The 26,822-nt window shown below is 37.8% G+C and overlaps 1 protein-coding gene across 5 annotated transcripts in view; it reads right to left on the minus strand.

Moving 5' to 3' along the window:
- The window catches only part of LOC131027331 (3-hydroxyisobutyryl-CoA hydrolase-like protein 1, mitochondrial), a 193,523-nt gene that overhangs the window by 107,956 nt on the left and 58,745 nt on the right, over nt 1-26,822 (minus strand). For all 5 annotated transcript variants that reach the window (XM_057957350.2, XM_057957351.2, XM_057957352.2 and 2 more), the window contains exon 5: nt 24,471-24,554. In XM_057957350.2, coding sequence (XP_057813333.1) covers nt 24,471-24,554 — 84 coding nt within the window. The remainder of the gene's footprint in view (nt 1-24,470; nt 24,555-26,822) is intronic.

Here is a 26,822-nt window from a genome sequence, read left to right on the forward strand (position 1 = left end):
CCTTAGCATACCCTTCCACTACCCACCTTCCTTTCCACCCTTCATAACCTCGATCCTATCCTAATCTACACCCCTTAATCCCTTCCCTTTTCCACGGCATCCCTTTATCCCTTATGACTAGCCATCTCTCGGCACCTTCCTTACCACTCCCTCTTCTTCACCACATCCCTTCCAACTCATTGTCTTTGATCCCCCTCCACTACCATGCCACATGTTTCAACCCCACGAACTTTACGATGGAGATCAAAAATAAATTTAAGGCATTAGTAATGCCACCTTAGAAGTTAGATCACCTTTGGTCAATGCCTCCCAAAAGAGCGACCTGTTGTGATATTTTCACACATCGCCCCATTGCAAATGGGGACCCCCTACTTTTTAGGTCTTCTTGGTCTTTTGGTCTTGGTTCTTTGGGTCTTTTCGCAGTAGTATCTTCGATCTCCTCATTTTGCAAGTGTTTTGGGGTCAATTTGATCGTCTACAAGTCATTTGAGCAAATTTATTGTCTGGAACTCATTTAGTCCATTTTAGGGTTTTGCCCTTCAGACTTAGATTTGAGGTCGTTTCTTAAGGATTTTGAAAAACCTGAACATTGCATTGGAATCAAGACCCTTCAAGGAACCTATCGGTGAAATTTGAGCAAATTCTAAGCAACTTTCTATTTCTAGAAAGTTCCTATTTTTTATGGATTTCACTACCTCCTGGATTGTCTTTATTTTGCTAAAAATTAAACTTACTATTTTACTAAGTGTCATCATGCCCCGATTTGCCCTAGTTTTGACGTTTTGAAGTACTTACTATTTTTGGTAAGTCTCTTTTTGGCAGGCTCTTCACAGGCAAGGATCCTGACACTAAAGACAATGTATTCCTAAACATTCGTCTATATCCGAAAAGGTTGAAGAGGCAGCTAGTTGATCGAAAAATGGGTCTGAATTCATTCCAGATGTGGAAGGGCATCGAAAAATCTCCTAAGCCAAAGGAAAACGCTTCAATCCAAGATGGCATCCCAATCTGGAAAGTGCACAAATGACTAAGTCAGGCGAGACAATCAAAAAATCCTTCACCCTAGCAAAAGTGGCATCCAAGTCAGGAGTGGGCACCAAAAGGACCTCATGGAGGAAAAACAAGAAAATCCAACATTCCATGACAATGTGGAAATGGCGCTCAAGGAGATAGTTAGGTGCTTGAATGAGGGTGTGGAGGAATTGTCCTCCACACCACACTTTCCTACACCACCTCAAAATGGTGTCCAAGTTCAGGTTAGAGCGCTCAAACAAGGGTATGGAGGAATTTCCTCCAAGGCACAAGATTCTTGAACACTATCAAAACAGCGCCCAAGTGTGCATGAGGGCACCAAATGGACCTTGTGGAGGAATTTTACTCTAGGCCAAAATTCCTAAAGACCATCATTCCAGCACCCAAGATTGAAGGTTGAATTCCAAGCCAGAGATGGGGCTTTGGACAAGGATAAGGAAGGAATTTTCCTTCCAAGGTGAAATTATGCCCAAGGATGGATTGAAGGATGGATTCCGAGGCAAGGAAGATGTCAAGGATAAGAATGCAAAAGGAAAATCCCCTCAGGAAAGAGAATCAAAAAATCCTTCTCAAGCTTCGCCCAAATGTTGAAGAAATTTTGACGCAATGATAAAATTGGACAGGGAAGAGAAATTTCTCTCTTCTGGACCCCAAAACTCAAATTTGAAAAAATTCCTAAAAAATAGAAAATGTTGAAAATTGATCAAGAATCTCCCTCGGGACATGATGAATTCAAAAAGACAAAAAAATTCCTTCTCAAGGAACAAATTTCCAAAATTTCTTCTCCAGTTCCAAAATGTGCCCAAGGTTGGAAGCAGGATGTGAAAATCAAGGTTCAGGAAGAAAACTTCAAGAATTCAAAAAAAATCCTTCCTCCGAGAAGGAAAGCGCCCAGAGTGAAGAATTTCAAGGCACAAGGAAAATTGGCTAAGTAAGAAGATTTTCTCTCTCTAGAGCTCAGAACAAGACAAAATTCCTTAAGTGCGGAAAAAATGGTCAGTGGTCAGGAAAACCTTCCTTCAGAACAAAGAGTGCACAAAAAATTTCCTTAAGGACAAGATCCCTCTACAAGGATTTTCTCTCCTCGAATTCCGGACGTACAAGAATCCTTTAGAAGTGGAAAAGATTGTTAAAATTCTTCCAAGGCGGGAAAATCCCCATATTCCCATATTCCTCATTAAATTTTCTCTTGTAGGCCATTTTGAGGATTTTGGAGGTGTGGAGCCTTCTTTCCCTGAACCAATTATCATTCATTTTGTTCTTGCACTTGATGGGATTTTGGTCATACATGGCCCGTGCCTCCTCCATCTACATAACAATTGCCTCCTCATGAACAGGGATGTCGAAGACTTTTGCGATTGTAATGTCCCCTTTTAAGCTCGTTCCTATTCTTGAGTGATTAGCCTATCATTTTGACCCTCGTAGGCTAATAATTGTGGATAAAGGGTCTTCTGAGGCAAAGGTATGGTTAATGGAGGTTCTTGTCTTCTCCAGAATTCAGTATGTTCCAGTTTGGTCTTCGTTTGGCTCGGATTGGACTTCGTTTGGGCTCAGTTTCATATACTTACTATTTATAGTAAGTCAAAAGATGATCAAGAGGGACCCTTTCTAATTTTAGTAAGTCAGTGGGTTGGATAGAGGATAAGATGGTCAACTCCCCGATGCAAACAGAATGAAGAAATGTTGATTAATCAGGGAGTTATTCTTATTTGATTATTAATAAAGTGATAACTTTATTAATAAATTTATTATGAGGCCATTTAATGTTATATTATAAGTTATTATTATTGCATAAAGGGTCATATTCTGTTGATTTTCCCAGGTTTTATTGGATGTATTTTAATGTATATATTTGACTCAATCTAATACTTTAATTCTTGGAATTCTATGTGTTCTCAAATTGAATAACATTATACTATATATATTCCTTTGGAGAGGCATGTCCTTGAACGGACATGTCTCTCCTTTAACTATAATAATTTAATCAATATTATAACATTTCATCAATCAATTATTAATTTAGAATAATATAATAGATTAATATTGAATATTAAATTTTATATGATTAATAATAATATAATAATATAACATAATAATATATTATCATTAATCAACATATATTATATGTATTCTAAATGATCATTCGACTGAAGCTACAAACATTGACACTCCCTCTTAGCTAGGGAGGATGATCAGACAGAATGTGTAGTGATCTCCCATGTCAACACTTATGGCCCACACCATAGCTACACAAAACATAATTAACACTCCCTCTTAGCTAGGGAAGATAAAATCAATGCAAATGCATTAAGTCTAGATTAATTATGGAATAGAGAAAATATTATCTCACTATGATATTAGGAAGTATGGTATAAACAAGAATATCAAGGCACATGATATTCACCATAACTCAAAAATATCATCTCATGATATTGGGAGTATTTGCATCAACCATATGATGCTCATCACAGGGGAGTATTTGCATCAACCATAGTCTCAAGGTGTGAATTTGCCTCCGTCGGCGATTCTATTCACAAGCTCTTGCGTGGATTGCCTCAGTCGGTGATTCTATCCATAAGCTCTTGTGTGGATTGCCTCAGTCGGCGATTCTATCCATGAGCTCTCACGTGGATTGCCTCAGTCGACGATTCTATCCACAAGCTCTTATGTGGATTGCCTCAGTCGGCGATTCTATCCACAAGCTCTTATGTGGATTGCCTCAGTCAGCGATTCTATCCATGAGCTCTCACGTGGATTGCCTCAGTCGGCGATTCTATCCACAAGCTCTTAAGTGGATTGCCTCAGTTGGCGATTCTATCCATGAGCTCTCACGTGGATTGCCTCAATCGGCGATTCTATCCACGAGCTCTCATGTGGATTGCCTCTATCGGCGATTCTATCCACAAGCTCAAGTTATTGTAAGATCGTCACCTTCCAATAACCTCAAAAATACAAGTGGAAATCATTTGGAAGTCGTCACTTCCTTGTGATTTACACAGGGCCTATAAGGCATTAAATGATTTCGTTAGTATAATAATCAATTGAATCAAGTTTTACCTCATAAGTGTTTCACCTTCAATAGTGAAAATCCCTCTCAATCACTATGATCGAAATTGTCACAAGTTGACTGAACCATCTGCTCCCTCTGAAGCTCAAGTTCTTGTATCAACCTCTTGTCCTCTTTTGAAATGTCAGACTCCCTCTGCATCTGGTCTCAATCATCAATTCATTTATAAGCATCAATTTATTTCTCCCTTTAATTCAATTTTATTGTGCTTTTGTCCTGAAGTTATGTCAGAGAGAGATTACAAATAGCTCATAAACTAAATTATCTCAAACAGAAATACCAATGATAGAAGCATACAAGATTTTACTAGCCAATATTATAGCATAAATTACAAACTCAATAATTCATGTGCCTTGATAAAACATGGACTACTTATCTTAAGTTTAAAACATTTCCTTTCATAAGGTGAGCCCATATAAGAAATATCACGCATGAATCATCTCTCATCATAATTCCCTTTGAATAATGTAGAACATTTTCATAATTTTGATCAACACTTTCATTATGATCTGCCACACACAGTCGTTAATAACTTTTGCAATTTACCAAATTTATCCAATCTCTTCGGTGAGATGTTAGAAAATCTAATTACAAACATTTCCTCCAAGTTATAGCCAGATCCAACGGTTAAAAAAAAAGTTATGACATTTTTCCCAAAACTGCTAACCCTAGGTAGGGGTTCAAGTGACTTGCACCAAAGTCGTCATATCATGCACAAAACTGAATCAAATTTGATGAGATAAACATATTTGAAAACTAGAAACACAGATCTTTCCATCCATTTATTATAGTCCTCATTTTGAGGCCAACCAGGGGCTGTACAATGGCATATTTCAGACTGAAAATTCTAGAAAAAACTGAATTCTCCAACCCTCTCCAACCTCCAAATTAAACTTCACAAGCCTGAGCTCTGATACCATGTTGATTTTCCTAGGTTTTATTGGATGTATTTTAATGTATATATCTGATTCAATCTGATACTTGCATTCTTGGAATTCTATGTGTTCTCAAATTGAATAACATTATACTATATATATTCCTTTGGAGAGGCATGTCCTTGAACGGACATGTCTCTCCTTTAACTATAATAATTTAATCAATACTATAATGTTTCATCAACCAATTATTAATTTAGAATAATATAATAGATTAATATTGAATATTAAATTTTATATGATTAATAATAATATAATAATATATTATTATTAGTCAACATATATTATATGTATTCTAAATGATCATTCAACTAAAGCTACAAACATTAACATATTCATCATTAAAATGGGGCCATGTTTTAATTAATTATTGAGCGCCTAGCCAAGGAGGAAATTAAATGACATAAAGTGCAAATATAAAATTATATTATTAATGATTTATTAGAAGATTCTAGATGGCCGACTTCAAGGGAGGAAATAGTATAAATAAAGGGGGAGTGGCTAGGCTTCAATTCATTTTGTTATTGTCATTTGCATTGATGAGATTTGTGGAGCCTAGGGCTTCTGTAGAACATTTCAGTCATTGAGAACGATAACTCTCTTTGACAGCATAATTGAGGGAGTGAAATATCTCTTGAAGGGTTGCAATTGTGGAGGTGATAATTCAGTCATCTCATTGGAGCCAAAATTAGTGGCCAAGGGCCAATTTTGTCATATGCGATTGGAGGGTTTGCTGGAGATAATCTTACTTCTTGTGTTTCATCCATTTAGGGATTGATGGATCGTTTGGGCATCATCTCCAAAAGATATCAGGTCTAATACAGTTATTATAGTTATGAATTTCCCAGTCATGAGAGCGACGTTTCTGCTCATGGGGGCTCCTAGAGCCATCGATTTCATGCTTTAAGGGTGGCGCTTGGTTCACAAAGGAGTGGAGATCTTTTTAGGTGCTTGTGTTGGCACTTGGAGGCAGCCAACAATTATCTTCTCCAAAAACAGGGGCGGCAGCTAGAGAGTCACGATTTGGGCACTTGAGGAGGTCATTTTCAGTGGATTTTGTACTGCAATTCATCTACTCTCTAAGGCGACTTTCCTTTACCAGGTTTTCATATATTTTCATAGTGCATTGATCATATGTCATCATGTGGGGAATTGCTTCTGTAGATGTCATTTTATATCAAATCTATCATTGTAGTTGATTCATGAATGTAAGCCAAGAATCAAGGCGTCTACATGTTCTATTGTATTTGGTGATTGCATATAATAAAGGAGAAATAAGTTGCAGGCCATTATTTGATAATATGTTCATATTCATGATGATAGTAGTTTGCATCCCAAGTGTTTGTGAAAATGCCTCTTGGCTGTAGATGCATATTCTTCATTCGGAAATCATATATATGCATTGGGAAGGTCAAAGGGTAGTCGTTTATGCATTGAGCTTATAGTTTAGCGATTATAGAAATCATCTGCAAACATTTCTTGTGCCTTGGTATCAATTACACGCAATTATATCAGACTGATAACTCAGACCAGCAAGCTAAAAGGTTGTATGTGAATTGTTTGACAATATTCCTTGAGCCATAAACGGCAAAATTTTACATCAGATTGGACAAGGAATACTACAGCGATGGCCTCAGGAATGAAATCTGTGATCACCATATCATTTACAAACACTACCTTGTCTTCCGATTTGTGGTGCTTGGCACACTCCACATTTAGCTCATAATTTTGGATGGCTTGTGGAAACCCAACAGCCTGCGCTATCCCACTCTCTACCATCTTCTTGGCTCTCCAATTGGGATCAGGACCATACATCCTATCTCTGAACTGTTGGATGTCAATGTGTCCAAAATCCATATCCCCTACATTCTCCCACTTGCTTTGAACCTTAGAATCCTGCAACATTCCCTGAAACTTCGTATTTCATCTTGTCTAGTTTGCAGGGGTCTCAGCTTTAGACGTTTGAGAGGTGCCTTGGAAGGATCAGCTACTTTGGGAGGATAGGCATCTATCCTACAAACCAGGACACGAATTACAACGGGGCTTTCAAATGAGCAAATGGGGAAAAGGGGGGGGGTTGGTTAGTGTTGACGTGTATTTTGTACACAATCATACACAGAATAAAATACCTAAAGGCATCTTATCCTCTCTTGAATAAAGTCGCTAACTGCTGAAGATTTCGCAAGAAGGATCAGTTAGGATGACTCCAATGTTCTTGTAAGTAGGGTCTCTACGTGTGGATAAGCACCAGTGGTCGTTGTGATTGCTGTGTCATCAAGGGGCCTTACGTTGCCGAAGATTTTGCTTAAACTAAACAAGCTTTTAAAGAAAAATGACAAAAGAGTAGGGTTTGCAAGAGGTCTAATCTAGTCTAACCCTAAGAATGACTCAATGTGGACAAGACTTGGTAAGATTCTACCAACTTCAATTTTGCCATAAAATAACAACTCAATTGAAATTGATGCGATCTTCTAAGGTAACAAATGATTTTTCAATGCATCAAAGATCAAAGACACTACCACGAAGGTACATGTCCAAGATACAACAATGATTGAAGGTTAAGTGATTCAAGTATCTCCAGTTGACCACGCAAGGCGTTCCTACAATCAGCAAGAAGCTAGTGGTTTGGAAAGTGAATCCTACCAAAGATCAAGTCCAACACTTTGTCCTTCGAATTAACACACTACTTTGATTGAGAATGATTCAAGAAATTTGAACAACCATGAAGATAACCAAGAGAAAATGCAACAAAACACCATAACTTCAATATTTTATTGATTTCAAAGCCATCATGTACAACAATTGTTTGAATTCTTTCTTCAAAGCTCAATCTTGCTACAAAAGTAAATTGCTTCTAACTCTAATCTCTCTCTAATGCTGATATCTAACCTTCTTCTCATATCTAAGTATGAAAATGAAATGAAATGAGGGTATAAATAGCATCCTCAATTACAATGAACGGTCCAGATCAAAAAGCAGATCAACGGTCAAGATCATGACACCTAAACCCTAATTAGGGTTTGTTACAAATGGCCTCCTTTTTACTGAACAATATTAAATGCATAGCCAAATATTAAATTTGGCAAAAAAATCTAGGAGACATAGACCAATGACAATTAAGGTGCCATGTCATCTATAACAACCTCTCATCTAGAATCTTATTCCCTTTCCAATTCTCTTTTTTAGCATATGCAATGAATCTTGACACGATTCCTTCGATCTCAACAATTGGAATCTCGGGAAGATTCTTCATTCTTTCTTCCAATTGGATGACATGATCAAATGCATCTAGAAGAGTTGCGTCCCATCCAGGTTCAAGTTCTTTAGTCTTTTCAATCAGGAGCATGGTAGCAAACATCTGGTCTTGTTGCTCATCTGTGATATTGGCGTCCTTGCAAAAGATGACCTTGATCCTATCCTCCAATTCTTGCAAATCCACATCCGTCTCGACCTCGATCCTCCTGCCAAGAATGGTACGTAGTACCTCAAATACTCTGTCCTGGATCGGATTGATCACCTCCTCAACATGGCTACATCTAGTACTGATGTCCTCAAAGAGAACACTCTTCATCTGGAGTAAGGTTGACCACTGAAGCAAACTGTGAGGTCCTCCATCCATGATCTTTTGTTGCGCTAAGACATTCCTCGATGTTTGTCTGATTACTTTCAAGACAGGAATGATAACATCTTTGGTATGAGCAAAAGCGGCTACTGTTATCATCAAATTGTGGATTATCTCAAGAACCTGGATAGCTCGGTGAATAGTCTTCATCATCCTTGTTGCAAATTCTACGGCAACTGTATGAGATTTATCCATCCAAGTACTCATACGCTGGACCATACTCCTGAATCTCTCTGCCTCATTAATTGATTGAAGGGGAAGTGCCTGTACGGGTGATCTTGCTGGATCCTGACGTCCCAAAGGCTCATTGAGATTACTGAAATATGTCCTCCATGCACCGACCTCTCTCTCAAGCCTTCTATTCTTCTCCATTTCTTCTCTAAGCTTGTCTTTCAATGCCTCAAATGAATCGGTGACATCATCCAACGTCTGTTCGGCTGTGGATGGACCTAGCTCAAATGTCTCTATATCATATTCCTCTGCTAGGATCTCCCCTTCATATTTGTCCACTGCCGATGTAGCTATCTGCAGTTTTCTGGATCCAGTCTCATCTCTAATCATCTTAGACATCTTCGTAGCCTTCCTCTTCTCTGTAACTTCCTGAGAATGTCCAACAAGGCTCTCCAAATCAATTACATTGTCTTCGTCCTCTATCACGATCACCTTAGTTAATCTTTCCTTCAACCAATCTGGGATGGCCGATCTTGTCTCTTTAACCTGAATCTCCTTATGCAATACTTCTTCTTCTCTGGGAGGAGATGTTACCTCATTATCTTCTCTATCTTCATGTAGCTCATAATCTTGGAGAGATCCATCTGGTGACCCCTGCGGTGCTTGTCCCTCTTCCTGCCTATCATTCTGTACCATCGACTCCATAGATTCTTCTACTTCAAGTGTCCTTTTCTCTGGTCGAGAAGATGTGCCGGATGAACGATCTCGGTTGGCCCCTTGCCTCTTTTTGGAAGATTCCCTCTTTTCAGGTCTCTCTTTCCTCTTCGAACCTCTTGGATGGAGATTGCCTTCACTTGCACATCGAAGGTCGCCTTCACTTGTATTCCTAGGATTAGGATTGCCTTCGCTTACACTAGCTCCACCTTCGGCTGGTTTCTCTTCCAAAGTGAAAGTCATAGCTATGCCTTGCTCTCTCAACTTCTGATGCTGCAAATCAACCCATTTGCGAGTACAAGACAAGACTCGAGCCATCAAAAGCATCTAGATCCACGACCTCGGGCTCATTCCAATCTAACCTTATTGATTTGCTTTCTCGATCATAGGATGACTGGAGATGTCTGCCACTGTCCTGTGCTTGGTCGGCCACTCTATAAATCTTGCATTTCCTGATGAAATCCAAAGGCAATCTAGAATGCATCTTTCTTTTCACTTCAAGATCGTCTAAGAGATTCATCATAAAATCTTCTATCTGAAACTCATGCTTAAACTTCCTACCGACTGTCTCCTCCATATATCCATGTGGATCAAAGCTTTCTCTCAAGGCAAAGGATGAAAAAGAATACAAAGCTAACTCCTTCTCTGCGTCATCCATGGCTAAAGCATTAGGACATACCTCAACTGAATTGCCTAAAATGATAGGTACCGGAACTCCATTCCCATGCCTGTGTCTGAATGCCTTCACATATGCTGCCAACTGTCTTGTTACTTCAAGTAACACAATTCTGTCTGTCGGATATCTCGGCAACATGTATGGAGGTGAAGGACATCCATGAACTCTAATATAAGTAAACTTCGGAAATTGGATAAACCAAGCACCGTACCTCTTTACTAGTTCCTGTGCATCCTGAGATAATATGTTGTGAATCCCACCTTGCAACGTCCTTGTGATGTTCATCGTGAAGGTATCATTAACTAGCTTGTAGTTGCTTCCTGGCGGATGATGCAAGTGGACATAGGAATCACAAACTCTGACCTCGTCGGGTCCTCTTCCAATCACTCCTCTGTGAGGTAGTCCTGCGTACTCAAAGCTCCTGATCAAAGCATATATGACGTATGAACTCATGTGGAAGGACTTGGTAGCCTTGAGTCTCCTCAACTGTATGTCCAAGCAATGGCTAATCATCCTAGCCCAATGAATCGTTCCTTTTCCCTGAACTATCACCCGGATGAAGTAGAACATCCACTTCTCAAAATAGAAGGCCTGAGGGGCTCCTGTGACTCGGTTGAGCATTGTAATCAAATCTCTGTACTCCTCCTGGAAATCAATCCTATGCGGTGTGTTCGGGATCTTGCTCAGGCGAGGACGACTCTTGAGTAACCAGTTTTTGTTGATGATGCTTAGGCAAGCATCTGGATCATCTTCGTACATGGACCTGGCTCCTTCTATGCTCTTGTATATCATATCCCTGTGCTCTGGAAGATGGAAAGCTTCACTTATAGCTTCCTCTGAAAGATAAGCCAAAGTGTTCCCTTCGTTGGACACGATCGTTCTGGACTGAGGATCATAATGACGAGCACACTCGATCATCAACTCATGGCACTGAACTGCTGGAGGGAAGCCGGCCGCCTTAATGATGCCACTTTCAATTATCCTCCGGGCGACAGGTGATGGCTTGCCAATGTAAGGGACCTCTCGAAACTTCTTCGTGCTGAAGTTGCCCAAGTTGGTATCTCCAATGTTGCTCCATTTAGACACGATCTTGGTTTCCACTTCTTCGGTCTTTTGATCTTCCTTCATGAGAGCTGGACGACTGGTGGAGGCTCCCGCCTTCAGGGTCGCCATACCTACACAACATTTCATAATAAGTAACTAGATTTTGCAATTAATAACTAGATTAAATAAAAGATTAATTTTAGGAAACTTCATGATAAGTCCTTGAGTTATCATTTCCTAAAAAACAATTGAGCTACTGGAATTCAAAATTTAAGGCTATGACGATCAAGATTCAAAATTAAGACAAGGGAGTTCATATCGTCATACCTCACTTGAGAGCTAACTCTAAAATGCAAAATAAATAGATTCGCCTAGGCAAAAATTGAAATTTAGTGGCTTCAACGTGATCTCTCTCAAGCTAGCAACTTCGCCACCTTTGGGGGTCCTTGACGTGGTCTTTGGCAAGTTCGCCCAACTAAGTTTGCACTCCTTTGATGATGTTTGCGCCTTCCTTTTGATAAAACTCGCACCTTGAACACAATTCACACCTCTTCTTGAATGATAATTTCGCACCTCCTTTGTATTCTCCAAATCGCATGCTAATGAAGGATGTTAAATGATGATTTGTAATGAAATAAACCACTCCCCTTTATAGGCGCTTACCCCACCAATCCCTATAGGCCGACTTTTGCAAAATATAGCAATTAAAAAACAAATTTTAAATAAAAACCAAGGCCGACTTTGCAAATCAAGCGCTCCAATTCGATTTTTTTTTTTAAAATAATAATTAATTAATTAAATGCCATCGTTTTTTAATTAATTCAATTTTTAAATAGGCAAAAATTAATTAATTAATGCTTATGCACAAATTTTAAATGCTATCAATTGAATATTCCAATTTATCGATTTTTCTAGCATTTAATAAAATTTAAAAATTGTTTTAGCGCGAAAACTTGGAGGAGGGAAAGATACAAACCTATCGCTCTGGTCCCTGACTGAGGGACAGGAGCGAACTATCAATTTGGCCTTGATTCTTGTGCTTTTGACGTTTAAAACCTCCATCTCCACGTTGAAATTGGCATTTTTGCTAGGAATTTCGAACTTGACTAACTTGATTTTGTGGATGAGTGCCCTTTGTGACCATCATCGCCCTGGTCCCTTGGTGAGGGACAGGAGCGATCTTGGTGTTTTCTCCTTGATCTTAGCTTCTATGATCACCAAATTTCATCATGAGGAAGAAACAACGTTATCCTTTTGTTCCATGCTTGTTCTACTTATCGTTAACAAGGCATTTTGATGCTTGGAGGATTATCGCCCTGGTCCCTTGGTGAGGGACAGGAGCGAACCTTGTATCTTAGCCTAAATTTGTCGTTTTGTAACCTTTGCTTCTTATTCATTGCCTTCCAAACGATATCCTTGATCTTGTGTATCCTTGCCTTGTCATGATTTTGAAGGAAAATGAATGATCTTGTGAAAATCGCCCTGGTCCCTAACTGAGGGACAGGAGCGATGTTGTCTCCTTGGCTCAATTGATCACCTTTTGACGTTTGATTTCTTTGCATATCATCTTCTTAAGACACCTTAGACCCTGTGCAACCTTGTACAACCTTGACTTGGCGTGATTTTTGAAGGATTTGGCAAATATGGTAAATATCGCCCTGGTCCCTGACTGAGGAACAGGAGCAAATTTGGGCATCCTGGGCTCAACCTTGTTTGTATCAACTTGCAATCGCTTTCACCATGTAGAATGAGGTCCTTGGATCCCTCTTGGACACTTGAAACTTAATAAACCTTCAAAACCCAAGCCTTCATAGAAATTTCGCTCTGGTCCCTGACTGAGGGACAGGAGCGATCTTGGACATTTGGTGCAATTCTTTCAACATTGGCGACCCTTGTAACTTTGTTCTTCGTCAAGACGCTTCAAAACGTCCTTGCCTCCATGTATCCGGACTTGGAGTGGTTTGAACTTGAGTGGAAGGCAAGATAATCATCATTTTGCCCTGGTCCCTGGCTGAGGGACAGGAGCGAATTTGCATTTTCAAGCTCAATTACACTTTGCCAACTTCCAAATTTTATCTTCAACAGTCTCGTTGTGCATCCTTTCATTCATCTTTGGCTTGGAATTCATTCAAACTTGGCGAGAAATTGACCTAAGGCAAAAATCGCTCTAGTCCCTATCTGAGGGACAGGAGCGCCTAGGCCAATTTGAGCCCTCTATTGATGTCTTGTAATCTTCAATTTGTTTTCAACGGGTTCATTTCATCCTCCTTTCTTACTTCAAACTCGAAACTTGCTCAATCTTCACCCAAATTTTGCCCTATGAGGAATTTCGCTCTGGTCCCTGGGAGAGGGACGGGAGCTACACTGAATTTCGCCCCGGTCCCTGACTGAGGGACAGGAGCGATTTTTCATTTTGGTCCACTTTTCCTCATGTTCGCGTTTCCAAATTATATTCAACTGATGAAATGTATCTCCTTTGACCTCTTCAAATCGTTAAATTGTTCAAATCCTGCAAGGACAAGGCAATGTTTGATTTTGAGCTCCGGTCCTTCACTGAGGGACAGGAGCGATTTTTACTCCTGGCACACTTCCATGCTTGTGAAATTCTTCAAATTATATTCAACGGAAAGATCATCCCTCCCTTTATCACTTCCACTTCAAAATTTGTCTTGATCCTGCAGAGACAGTAAGATTTTGAGAAACGAGCTCCGGTCCTTCACTGAGGGACAGGAGCGATTTTGCTCCTACGGGCCAAAATATCATGATTTCGGGATTACAATCACTTCACAAGGCAAAAACAAGACCTTTCCAATGCCCGGGATCAAATATCAAAATTTTCAAAATTTGGTCAAAATCACTCAATTGGACAAAATTCGCAATTTCATCATTCACACTTAGACAAATTTAGACTCTTCATTCAAAATTCCAATTGAAAATAGACCAACTCACTTAGCCTCTGGCGAATTCACTTTATTTCAAAATTGCATCCTACGAGAGGAAGCTCAAAAAACTCTCAAGACGGACTGGACTCTGGCCTGAAAACACAGTAACGGACCCTAAGGCTTGACCCTTAATCCAGACAACTGACAAACTACCAAAACCCTAAAAAGCAAAGAGAAAGGCGAGCAAAAACGAGCAAAAAGAGGGGGTCCCCATTTTAATGGGGCGATGTGTGAAATGGTCACAACAGTTAGCAATGCCCAAAAACAGCGTTAGTAGCAATATCATCAGCAATAAGATGAATTAATCCAAGCTGAAATTTAAGAACATAAGTGCAGACTTTAAAAAGATGATGTCAGAAAATGGTGCTTAGTGCTGTTTTCTGTTTACTGAGTTTGGGAAAACTGTGCCTAGTGTGTATTTGCAACTTTAACATCATTTTGGAAAAACATGGGGGAATTCTCGATACTTTTGAGCCTACTGGAATCAAAGTTTTAAATTTGCCTGCTAGTGTTGTCAATCCCAAAAATAATGCTGGCGGGGTTTTCAAAAGTTTGTTTTGAAAATGACTATGTTTGCCTAACTAGGGTTTACCCTGGGTTGATTTTTGAATTAATTTCTTTAATATACACAACCCTAGGTTTAAATTGCAAGATTCATTGCAAGCTTTGGACAAAACTGCTTATCGGCATGATAATATAATCTTAAGAACATACCCTGTGAGATTAAAATATCTTGCTTGCTGATTCAACTCTCTTCTGAATACTACGTTTTCTCCTGGAACTAAAACTTCTCTATGCTTGTTGAGGTTTTGTGAAAGAAAATTCTCCTCATGTTATACATTTTGAGCTTTCTTCCTCACATTTAAAGACTGGCCTCTCTCCCTTGTCGTCTTTTATGCACTTCTTTTTGGCATTTCTTACAGGTCTGGAAGTGTAGACAAGATGAATCTGTTTTTCAGAGAAAGACAACGCCCGAACTTAACACTTAAAGCACACCTTGACACCTTCCTTACCTCCAAATGCGTAGTTCTATGATTTTGGCGCTGTATATCAATCGATTTAAACTCTCAACCTGATTTATCCCGTCCTATTGAAGATTAAAAAACAAGGATTATTTTCTGTCCAAGTTGCGTGTTATGCGGTTCAAACGTTTATGTGTTATGCTGATAACGTTTTCAGATTGTAATGATGACCAGCACACTTGTATATCTCAAGAATAAACAGCTCCTAATTGACTGAAAATTAACAAGAGATGCATATACAACTGTCTTATGTGGAAATAAGTCAGACTAGACTCAAAATCAAAAGCTGGCAGCAAACAGACATATTGTCAAACACTTGTCTCATGTCCTCAGATAATTATAAATAATAGAATAATGAGATGCAATACTCCTTTCTTTTTAATTTCATATGATGGACAAGTAAACCATTGCATTGACAGCCTAAAGAACATTACATGAGCAACTAAGGATCAATTACATGGACTGTCATTAATGATAAATTTTCACACTTTCTGAGGACACTTGGACTGCAATCAAACTTGTGCATTCAACTGACAATTACAATGGGAATTAATTTGTAAATGAACCTGGTGTCAAGCGCTGTGAAGAAGCAAGCAATATCATCTATCAAAGAGCCTCCATATGTGCAAGATTGAACCTCTTCCTATGTCGCCCCTGCTGCTACAAATGGGCGGTCTGAGTTGTCAATGTGGGCTGCTGAAAATGCTCCAAACCCACCTCCTAGCTGATCGCCCTCAACCCTAGAGGGGAGCACTTCACTAATTGATATGTCTCAATGCCAAATCATAAGGATATGACCCAAATCGAGGGGTTCTTAATGCACAGGTCCAATTCTGATTACACACTGATATGTGGCCGATTCTATCACCAAACTCTCCCAGATTCTCACAAAGGAAATCGCCTTACCCTCTAGATGAAATCGCTGTCCTCCAATTTGATGTACGAAGCTTCAATGAGGAGAGATGAACAAAATAGGGGTTTAGGCCAGGCAGTTCAAACTTTTGCTTTAGACTTTGAATATAATCAGCCAGCATATAATACTCCTCCAACACTCCTCCAAGAGGATCGGCTGCCCTTCCTTGACCACTTCAATATGCAAAAGACTCTAAATCTGCCAATCTGAAAATACAATGAATTCATCCACCATGGCAAACAGCAATAACTCGATATGCATAATTAGGAAGACTGAGGTGTCTCCCTCTCAACACAACCCCTCGGAAGATCTTTCACTTCCTCAGTTATGCCAACCATCGGGAGTTTCCGTTCCCAAATGATTATTTGCACACAACCTTTTAGCTCCACAAGTCAACACAAGAAGAGATACTCAACAACTGATGATGAACAATGAATTACCTTCATCTATTTATTTCTTTCTCATCCAATCATAAGATTCCTTCTAGAAGATCTCTTCTTAAGGGTAGGTACACTTTATTATTATTTTATTACACATTAATTTAATTGCACTTTATAAAATAATATTATATTCAAATCAAAGTGCACACGTCTCGTAATACGTGTAATCTCCTTATTTCACCATTAGACCCAATAGACATGAAATGTGAAGCTGTGAATCACTTCAACTCAAACCCCTAATCAATCCTCTTGGCCTACGAGGGTCGGATGATAGGCCAATCTCATGAAAGTATGAGGACTAATGAGAAGGGGACATTACACAACCCTAAGGTCGGGGTTGTCTTCGGTGATAGAAGGCGAGAGAACAACAAAAGATCTCTTCCATTAGCAAAGCTTTCTGGAAAAATATCCTAACTTTGCCCTTTTGAATCAACTTTGGACGCCCTTCCTTCACACCTTCTCTTTGGTATTATCTCTAGCGATAGCAAGACGTGCAAACCCTTTTGTTATCAATACTTCATCACTCAGTACTATTGGCGTTTTTTGGTGGTATGTTCGGTATTTTGAAGACCCGATGACAAGAGCATTTCACCTTGTAATTGTTTGAACCTCATATTGTTTTGGTTTCCTTTTAATGTGTTTTGACACTTTGTTCGGTTTCATGTGGAGGAATACATAATGTGTTGCGTGGGAACATTTATGGGTCCACACGTTTAGGAAATGGTTCTGTCATAATACAAGATATGGTTATTGGGCCCAGCCCATTACATGACTAATTCACACACCACATAGAAGAATGGGTCCAGCCCTATTTACTTAAGTGGAATTCTAATGTTGCCTTCAGCAATTAGAATTCAACTTTTATTTTTCTACCTAGTTACAAAAACCAACACTCCCTCTTAACTAGGGAGAAAAATTAACACATAATCAGAATCTTTCAACCAGATTACATGATTAGGGCCCAGCCCTAAGTAATACATACAATATGCAACTTGAACACAAGTTTACACAATATGGACCTTTCCATGAACTTCCTCTTGCAATGCCTACAAAGGATGAATCCAAAACTTCATAGCTTCACACTTTCCTGGGACCTGCATATATCATCAGATTTTCATGATCTTTCATCATGCACATCCACAAAGGAAGAAAGAGACCTTTCCTTATGCATCCCTACAAGAATGAATACTTAGATATATACATAAACATACAACATGAATCATGCACAACCGCAGAGGATACAATAAGCTTCTCCACTGAGAAGAACGACCTGCCACACCGCAGAGGGTGAGAAAGAATTACCACCTTGCACTCCACAGACGGTAGACTCACCTTGCACTCTGCAGAGCGTGAGAAAGAACTACCACCTTGCACTCCGCAGAGGGTGAGAAAGAACTACCACCTTGCACTCTGCAGATGGTGGACTCACCTTGCACTCCGCAAAGGGTGAGAGAGAACTACCACCTTGCACTCCACAGAGGGTGGATGATACACCCAGTGTAGCATAGAGTAAAACAAAAACACCCGTTAGTTTCAACATAATATATATGATAGAAGAAAGGAAATAACTTTGCTATACTCAAGTAGAGATCATACATTAGACATATTCTATTAAATCCATCATTAGAGCTGAAACACAAAGTTTAGAAAACCAGCAATAAGATTTACTGAAATAAGGTATGAGACTCCCTCTAAAACCCTATCTAGATGATAAATCCACAACAAATTTCCTGACTTATAGTTGGAACCAATCCTAAATCTAAAATAGAATTTATCAAATTTGTATCCTTAATAAGGAGAAAGTTTGAAAGTTTGAGTAGACTTTTCAATCTAGATCCGATGGCATGAGCTGAAGTGGACCTTCTTGGATCATGCTTGTAAACTTGATAATTTTCCTTCTAGAACAGCTGTAAGGATTAGTTTCCAATACATCATTAATGAAATAAAACAACAAGATCAGAAGTTTTAACTTAAGGATGGATCAACAAACCAATAGATCAAAAGAGAAAATCTTCACGATTGTGGGGATTTGATACTTCATTTATGTTTGCATCTTCTTGCTCGTCGTGAGTTTGACAGTCCCTTGCAAAGTGGCCAAGCTTGTTGCATCGGAATCATCGGATGTGAGATAAGTCTCTTGGTCTCTTCCTTGAATGAGGGGTAGAAAAGCTGAAATCTCTATTTCTCTTGAGATCATTCTTCTTCCAATGGCTACCTGTGATAACCCCTACGGTATCACCTGATGTAAAATTATTAAATAATATTAATATATGGATTAATTAAATAAGGTTATTATAAATAAATGATTAAAATGTTAATATATTTAATATATAAAAAAATAAAGGAAAAGTATTAAATAAAGGATTAAACTGGTAATATATTTAATATATAATAAGAAAGAAAAGTATTATTTATTTAATATATTTAAAATGTCAATATTTAGTATATGTCAATGTTAATATTTAATATATTTAAAACGTCAATATTCAATATGTAATAAGGAAACTATTAATCAACGAGCCCCCCCGCCCCGCCCCCCCCACGATTACCATCGCATCCCTTCATGCGGAAGGGGACCCTTGGAGGGATACAACCCTTCACGGGGTATAAGGGGGGAACAGCAGCACGGAGAATAGGAGAAAAGGCAGCGTAAGGTATAAGAAGGACTGCTGCGTAGACAGAGAAAGAGGTCTGGAAAAACTACTGCTGCGGGTTACGAACAGGTAAGTAATGAATATTTTAGTATATATGTTAATGAATATAAGTAATGAATATGTTAATGAATATAAGTAATGAATATTTTAATACATATGTTAATGAATATAAGTAATGAATATTTTAATACATATGTTAATGAATGGTTTTTAGATGTTAATGAATATGTGTAAACATATGTTAATGAATACATATTAATGAATAGTTAGGAATATACGTTAATAAATGTGAATATATGATAATGGACATTTTCTGAATATATGTTATGGAATACATGTTAAGTTAGGAATATGTAAATGTGGATCATGGAATGGAAAATAGTAATAAATTGTAAAATGTGATATAAATGTGATTATATGATGGAGGCTATAGGGAGGAAACTCCCTTAGCCTAATGGAGAGATTATGATAATCCCTGGTAGGCAGTATATACTGAATACCTATATGCATATATGTTATGGCTTGGTTGACAAAGTTCATCCAAGAAGAGACGGATTTGGCCAATCCTCTCTGGTAGACTTGGATGATGAGATGCATCATCCAAGGCAAGGAATGGATCATATATGATGGTCTTCCTTGGTATGGCTTGGGTGTAAGAAATTACATCCAAGACAGGAATCGAATTAACCTTCGATTTCCTGGATGGCTTGGGGCCAAGAGAACATGTTGCTCATCATAAGGGTTCTTAATTTTTCCTTTCGCAGCTAGCCGAGACTCTTCTTGAATGCAATCTCCCATTAATTGATCAAACTTAGGAAGCTCAACTCTGGCACTGATTCCTTGAACAAACGGTTCCCAAAAGGGAGCAAGACCATTTAGGGCAGTCATAGATAAGTCACTGTCTTCAACGCTCTTCCCAATGGTAGCAAGCTGATCTCTTAGCTCAAATATTCTCATGAAGTAAGCAGCAACAGGTTCTTCTTTCTCTAATTTGATGTAAGAGAGCTGATTCCTTAAAGCAAGTATGTAGTTGGTATTGTTGACTTCATACATCTTTTCCAATGAGGTGAACATCTCCCTAGCGGTCTTTTTCATGGAGATGGAAGGCACCAAGTGATTTTTGACGGAGTCTATTATTATCCTTTGAGCTTGGAAGTCCTTCTTCCAATCTTCTTTCTCACTTTCATCCTCAGGTTCCTTAGCATTCTTGCCAACATATTCAGCAAGATCATTCAATGCCATCATTATCCTGACCTTCCAAGAAGAGTAATTTGTGTGACCTTCCAACCTATCTTCAGCCCTGATATAAGAAGCCATGAGGACTAAACCTTTGAACAGTAAGTTAGATAGGAGCACAAATCTGATCACAACCTCTGTACGAACCTAGAGCTCTGATACCATGTTGACTTTAGGTAATCAGATGTTAATCTAGTTACCTAAGTTATAAACAGATTGAGAAAAAGCAGAAATAACAATAAGAACACACAACACAAGACACAAGTACCCTGGGAAAACCTCCCTCTTGGAGGAAAAACCCAGCATGAAAGATTCAAATCAGATTCTTAATTATGAGCAGATTACATGAATCAAATTACTTATCTGATTTGGTTGCCTAATTTAGGGCAGACTGAACCTAGCATATGCAGTTGTAGTGTGTCTTCAAGGAGAGCAGAATATCGACATCAATTGAAGAGGGAGATCACTAAAGTATAGCACATCACCTTACCCAGCAAGTTGTCCAATGAATTCACTCTCTAAGATGCCTGATTCGCTGACTGTTCTTGCATAAGACTGATCGCCCTTGATGAAGATGTGTGTTGTGTAGAATGAATCTTGTTTATATACAAGATTCACGTTCAAGTCTTCTAAGTCGGCCTTAACTAATTTCCTTTATTTTACATATTCACTTTGCACTTTGGCACCCAATTTGGGGCCTACATAACTTGCAACTTGTGACACGTTTCCTATTTGAGGCCCAGCCCTATGAAATGCTTAACCACACGTTTCATTTAGGCCCAGCCCTATAAACATAAATTGCTTAACCACACGTTACATTTAGGTGTGTGTGTTTCACACGTTTCATGTGGAGGAATACATAATGTGTTGTGTGGGAACATTTATGGGTCCACACATTTAGGAAATGGTCCTGTCATAATACAAGATATGGTTATTGGGCCCAGCCTATTACATGACTAATTCACACGCCACATAGAAGAATGGGTCCAGCCCTATTTACTTAAGTTGAATTCTAATGTTGCCTTCGGCAATCAGAATTCAACTTTTATTTTTCTACCTAGTTACAAAAACCAACACTTTTGTGTTTTTGAAAAAAATAAGTCCGAACTTCATTCAAATTTTGGCCTTTTACTTTGCCATTACAAGTTCGGTGTGTTTATTGTCTTTATAAGGCAAAAAAACAAAAGTGCTTTATAAAGAAAGCCCGAATTCTTTATTATTTGACTCGATCTTCACTTTGCCTTGACACCTTTCGATTTTTTCATCGGCATTTTCTAAGGCTCAAGAAACGCATTTCGCCCTTTAGTCTTACACCCAAAAAGGTCCGAATTCCTTTTGTTTTGACTCTTTTTACTATTATGTCAACGTTTTTTTTTAGGTATGCAGTTACACGTTCTTTTAGGCGACATTAAGATCCTTTTACAAAACGCCCAAGCCTTACTTCATTTTTCTCTTAGACTCCTTGTGTTTTAGTACCAAATGATAACACTACTTTCAGTGTTTTCCATGGAAAAAATAGGAGCATATTCAAGTATTCCAAAAATGAGCAAAAGTTCATTGTTTGAGCACAAACCACCGAGTTTGTTCATCCTTTTGAACAAAGACATTCCAGCCTATGCAATAACACCCTGGGGACACAGAATCTCATCATTCTACATCATTTCGCAGGATTGGGAATCATGTTCCAGATATTGCTTCTCAATGCCCCTAGATGACGAGTTGGTTATTCTTGGGTGACAACTTAACTTGCTACTCAATTCAATGGGTATGCCTTAGCCTAATCTTGTTATGCTCAGGATCTAGCTCTCTCTACCAGACCTAACAAAATCCTACTCAGGGCCTTGACGAGGCAAACCAAGGAATGAGGGGGGTCCCTATCGGAGACGGGGAGTGTGTGCAAGGCACAACAAACGGGCATTAGCCACTCTCCATCCAAGGACATCCTCTTCAACTCCGTTTCCCCTTCATCCTACTTGATCTATCTTATGTTCTAGAATGACAAGGCCACTAAATTCAATAGTGGGAATGCAGATGTTAGACAACAAATTCATTACTATTTTGTAATAGTATTCTATACTTCGACTATGGTTTTGCCTTACTACACAAATAGCTTAGTAGTAAACTTAATTATAATTTTAGACTGGTCAATACAAGATGGGCAGTCCAATGGACACACCTTGACATAAACCATCATAATGTATAAGAAATGTGATCAAGGTAAGGGCAGCTCTGACAAATTGTCATATCCCTTATACCATAGCATCGTTCATGTGTTCTAGTATTTTCTATTGATATTTATTGGAATAATAGTGTGCATTTACCTTGTGGAATGTTTCTACAAATGCAATTAACATATGCCACCATTAATGTATTAAGAATTGTATGATGAAAAATTGAAACTATATGTCGGTCATATATTAGCATGCACTAATATATAAACACATCTATGCCCATTGTAAATCGCCACACTAATGTTATTGCTTTATATTTTTATAAAACATTATATCTTGACATACTTACACCTAACAATATCTTCAAGCAAGATAGTACGTGTACCTTGCTTCATCTTTGCAAAGGCATCAGCATGGAGATGGATATTGTCTTTTTATATCCAGTAATATATATTGAGCACAACTGTAGCATTATTTATTAACATAATCACCGCACTCAAAGTAAACATACACTGATTGCATATATATTGTCAAGTAGATTAATTCAAGATAGTGTGCACATAAGGCAATAAGGAAAGGAGCATTTCCATTAATAGATGTGCAGGATTAAATTTATCTACAAGATAGATGAACAGCTACTGGGTGCATAATGAAATATTAATGAATAGCTAAACTATGTTCTTCTAGAACAGTAGTTCTTGAGAAGTTGAATCCCAAATCAAGTTCATACAACATAGCATAATATAAACCATAGTAAGGAGAGTTGGCTGCTGGAAAGTCACTTTCTTGAATTTTTTTCAATAGAAAGAAAGGTTTTTTTTCAATCAAAAATGTATATTCCACTGTAACTGCTATGACAATTTTGGAAATTTTCAATTAAAAATGTACAAAGGAAAGAAGCTCAATAATACAAAACATAAACCACCACACTAGGTAAAGGAAGAAATCAAAAGGGAGGAACCAATTCATAATCACGACTTTCACAATGTCTTCATTCTTGTAGAAAGCAATAGGTCTTCAAGACCTCACTTAATGCCTGCATCATAGATGTTTGCCCTACTTTAGGGTAAAAGTCAATAGCCCAAACAGTCAATAGTCTAATTCAGATTAACATTAATAGCCCAATAAATTAGGAGACACAGCTAAACAACTCCTAATAGATAATCAAAAACTCTTCTGACTTGTCCTATCATTACTTGTGTTACTCATTATAAATGGTATTACATGGAAAATGGTTTCAATTTCATAAAGAGTTATATGAATCAATATTTTTAAGTGTAAGTGATCAGCATTTATATAAATTAAAAATTCTAGACACTAAAAATTACTTGTATTTTGATCTCAGAGCAACTTGACTATATTTCATATTGTCATATGAAAAGAAAGATGATTTTAAATACAACATGAATTATCCATAGAAAATATTGTCCACTGGTCTTTAGTTACACATTGGCATTAGAAAGATGCATGCGAAAATGACAGAGTCAACATAAGGCATGGATCACTAAATACCTAGAGAAGAAAGTATGATCCACAGAAGAACATTAAGAATCCTTAGATGTGGGGCTTCCTACAGACAATTTTATATGATATATTGTAAAGTTTCACACCTTGGAAAAAAATCAAAATAAACATTCATAAAACAAACAATAAATTGTAGCATTGTAATTTCATCACAATCAACTAATGAAAAATAATAACAAATGGAGCATGGCCAAACAAAAACAGTATCTTCCCTCCCTACGAGAGATTTGAATATACTGATAAAAATTTGATGCAACAGCAAGAATATTAGAAAGTTATAGTAATTCACATTGAGAAAAATACCTACAGTCTTATCTGTTACCACGCGAAAAGTGCCAGGAACAGAGATACCAGCCCCTCCTCCCATTGTTACCCCGTCCAATAATGCCACCTACAAACCAGTCATTTACAGTCAAAGATCTAATGACTTAGACACTTAAAGTGAAGCAACTAAAAACCATGAACTCGATAAAATATCTTAAATGCTAAGCATGCATTACATGGCAAACAAAACATAAAATAATTCTATCAAAATGAATTGTCCAAGAAATACTCATGCAAACAAGTGAGAGAATATAATTATTATTAAAGTAATATTATAATATTGCTATAATAGTCATCTTAGTCATTTAGTTAGTATTTAGAAACTTTTGTTTATGTCTTTCATCTTTAGTTAGTTTTAGGAAGTTTCCTTTCTGTCTTTCGTGTTTCTCTTCTCAATCATTTCCGTTATGGAAAGATTGTCTTGTAATTTTCTATATAAGGAGTATTCCTCTCCTTAATTAATCACAACATTGAATTATCATTTCATAGTATCAGAGCATAGGTCCTTTTTTGGTGAATTTTTTGAGTAAAAAAATTCATGGTTTTTTAACTATAAATTTTGGGGAAATCTCGAGAAGTTTTTTTATTGGTTTTTTTAAAACAAAAATCATATTCTTTGGCAGAAATTTTATAAAATAAAATTCATGTTCTTTTCTGCTAGAGACCGAGGGTTTTTACCAGCAAAGTTTTTGAATGATTTTTTGATAAAAATTGCAGGTTTTTTGTTTTTTGTGGCTAGGGTTTCAACACGAGAAGACTTCATGCTTTTGCAAGGGTTTTGCTTGATTTTTCAATTTGGTTTACTACTCGTGATGGCTGCAAGTAAAGGTTTTGAACAAATTGAGGAGGGGGGAAGGAGGGTTGTACAATTTTCTCCTCAAAAATCATTGATGGGTTTTTTTATTTTTCTCCACAAAAAATCATGGATGGTTTTGCATGATTTTCTCTTCACAAATCATAGTTTCTTTGTTCATTTTTTGTGCAGTTTTTTCACACAAAAATTATGGGTTTTCTCTACTAGAGGGTTTTCTGATTTTTTGCACAAAAAATCATGAAGGATGTTGTTGTTTTGGGGTTTTCTATTTTTTTCCAAAAAAATTATGGAGGGTTTGCCAATTTTTCCACAAAATCATGATTTCAGTTTTTTTGCCGATTTTTTTATCAACAAAAAATCGAAGTTCTTGACAAGTTGATGACTTCATTACCCAACATCAAGTTTGAAGGATTGTGGTAAACTTAGTCATATCCAGAAGTTCCGCAGAACCAAGGAGGGTCTTAGCAACAGGCTCATGTTGCTGAGCGTTCTGAGAAGAAGGGGGCAACCTTCTATGCATTCATGGCCAAATGACTTGCAGATTATGTCAAGTATTTTGTAGGGTAGTGTTGACGTGTATTTTGTACACAATCATACATAGAATAAAATACCTAAAGGCATCTTATCCTCTCTTGAATAAAGTCGCTAACTGCTGAAGATTTCGCAAGAAGGATCAGTTAGGATGACTCCAATGTTCTTTTTAGTAGGATCTCTACGTGTGGATAAGCACCAGTGGTCGTTGTGATTGCTGTGTCATCAAGGGGCCTTACGTTGCCGAAGATTTTGCTAAACTAAACAAGCTTTCAAAAAATATCAAAAGGATAGGGTTTGCAAAGAGGTCTAATCTAGTCTAACCCTAAGAATGACTCAATATGGACAAGGCTTGGTGAGATTCTACCAACTTCAATATTGCCATAAACTAACAACTCAATTGAAATTGATGCGATCTTCTAAGGTAACAAATGATTTTCAATACATCAAAGATCAAGGACACTACCACGAAGGTACATATTCAAGATACAACAATGATTGAGGGTTTAAGTGATTCAAAAATCTCCAGTTGACCACGCAAGGCGTTCTTACAATCAGCAACAAGCTAGTGGTTTGGAAAGCGAATCCTACCAAAGATCAAGTCCAACACTTTGTCCTTCGAACACACTACTTTGATTGAGAATGATTCGAGAAAATTGAACAACCATGAAGATAACCAAGAGAATTGCAACAAAACACCATAACTTCAATATTTCATTGATCTCAAAGCCATCATATACAACAATTGTTTGAATTCTTTCTTCAAAGCTCAATCTTGCTACAAAAGTAAATTGCTTCTAAACTCTAATCTCTCTAATAATTTCTAACTCTCTTTCTTATTTCTCTGATCTTCTAATTTTCTAATTTTCTAATTACAAAATGAAATGAAATGAGGGTATAAATAGCATCCTCAATTACAATGAACGGTCCAGATCAAAAAGTAGATCAATGGTCAAGATCATGACACCTAAACCCTAATCAGAGTTTGTT

Source organism: Cryptomeria japonica, chromosome 3, assembly GCF_030272615.1.
Source record: "Cryptomeria japonica chromosome 3, Sugi_1.0, whole genome shotgun sequence".
NCBI lineage: Eukaryota > Viridiplantae > Streptophyta > Pinopsida > Cupressales > Cupressaceae > Cryptomeria > Cryptomeria japonica.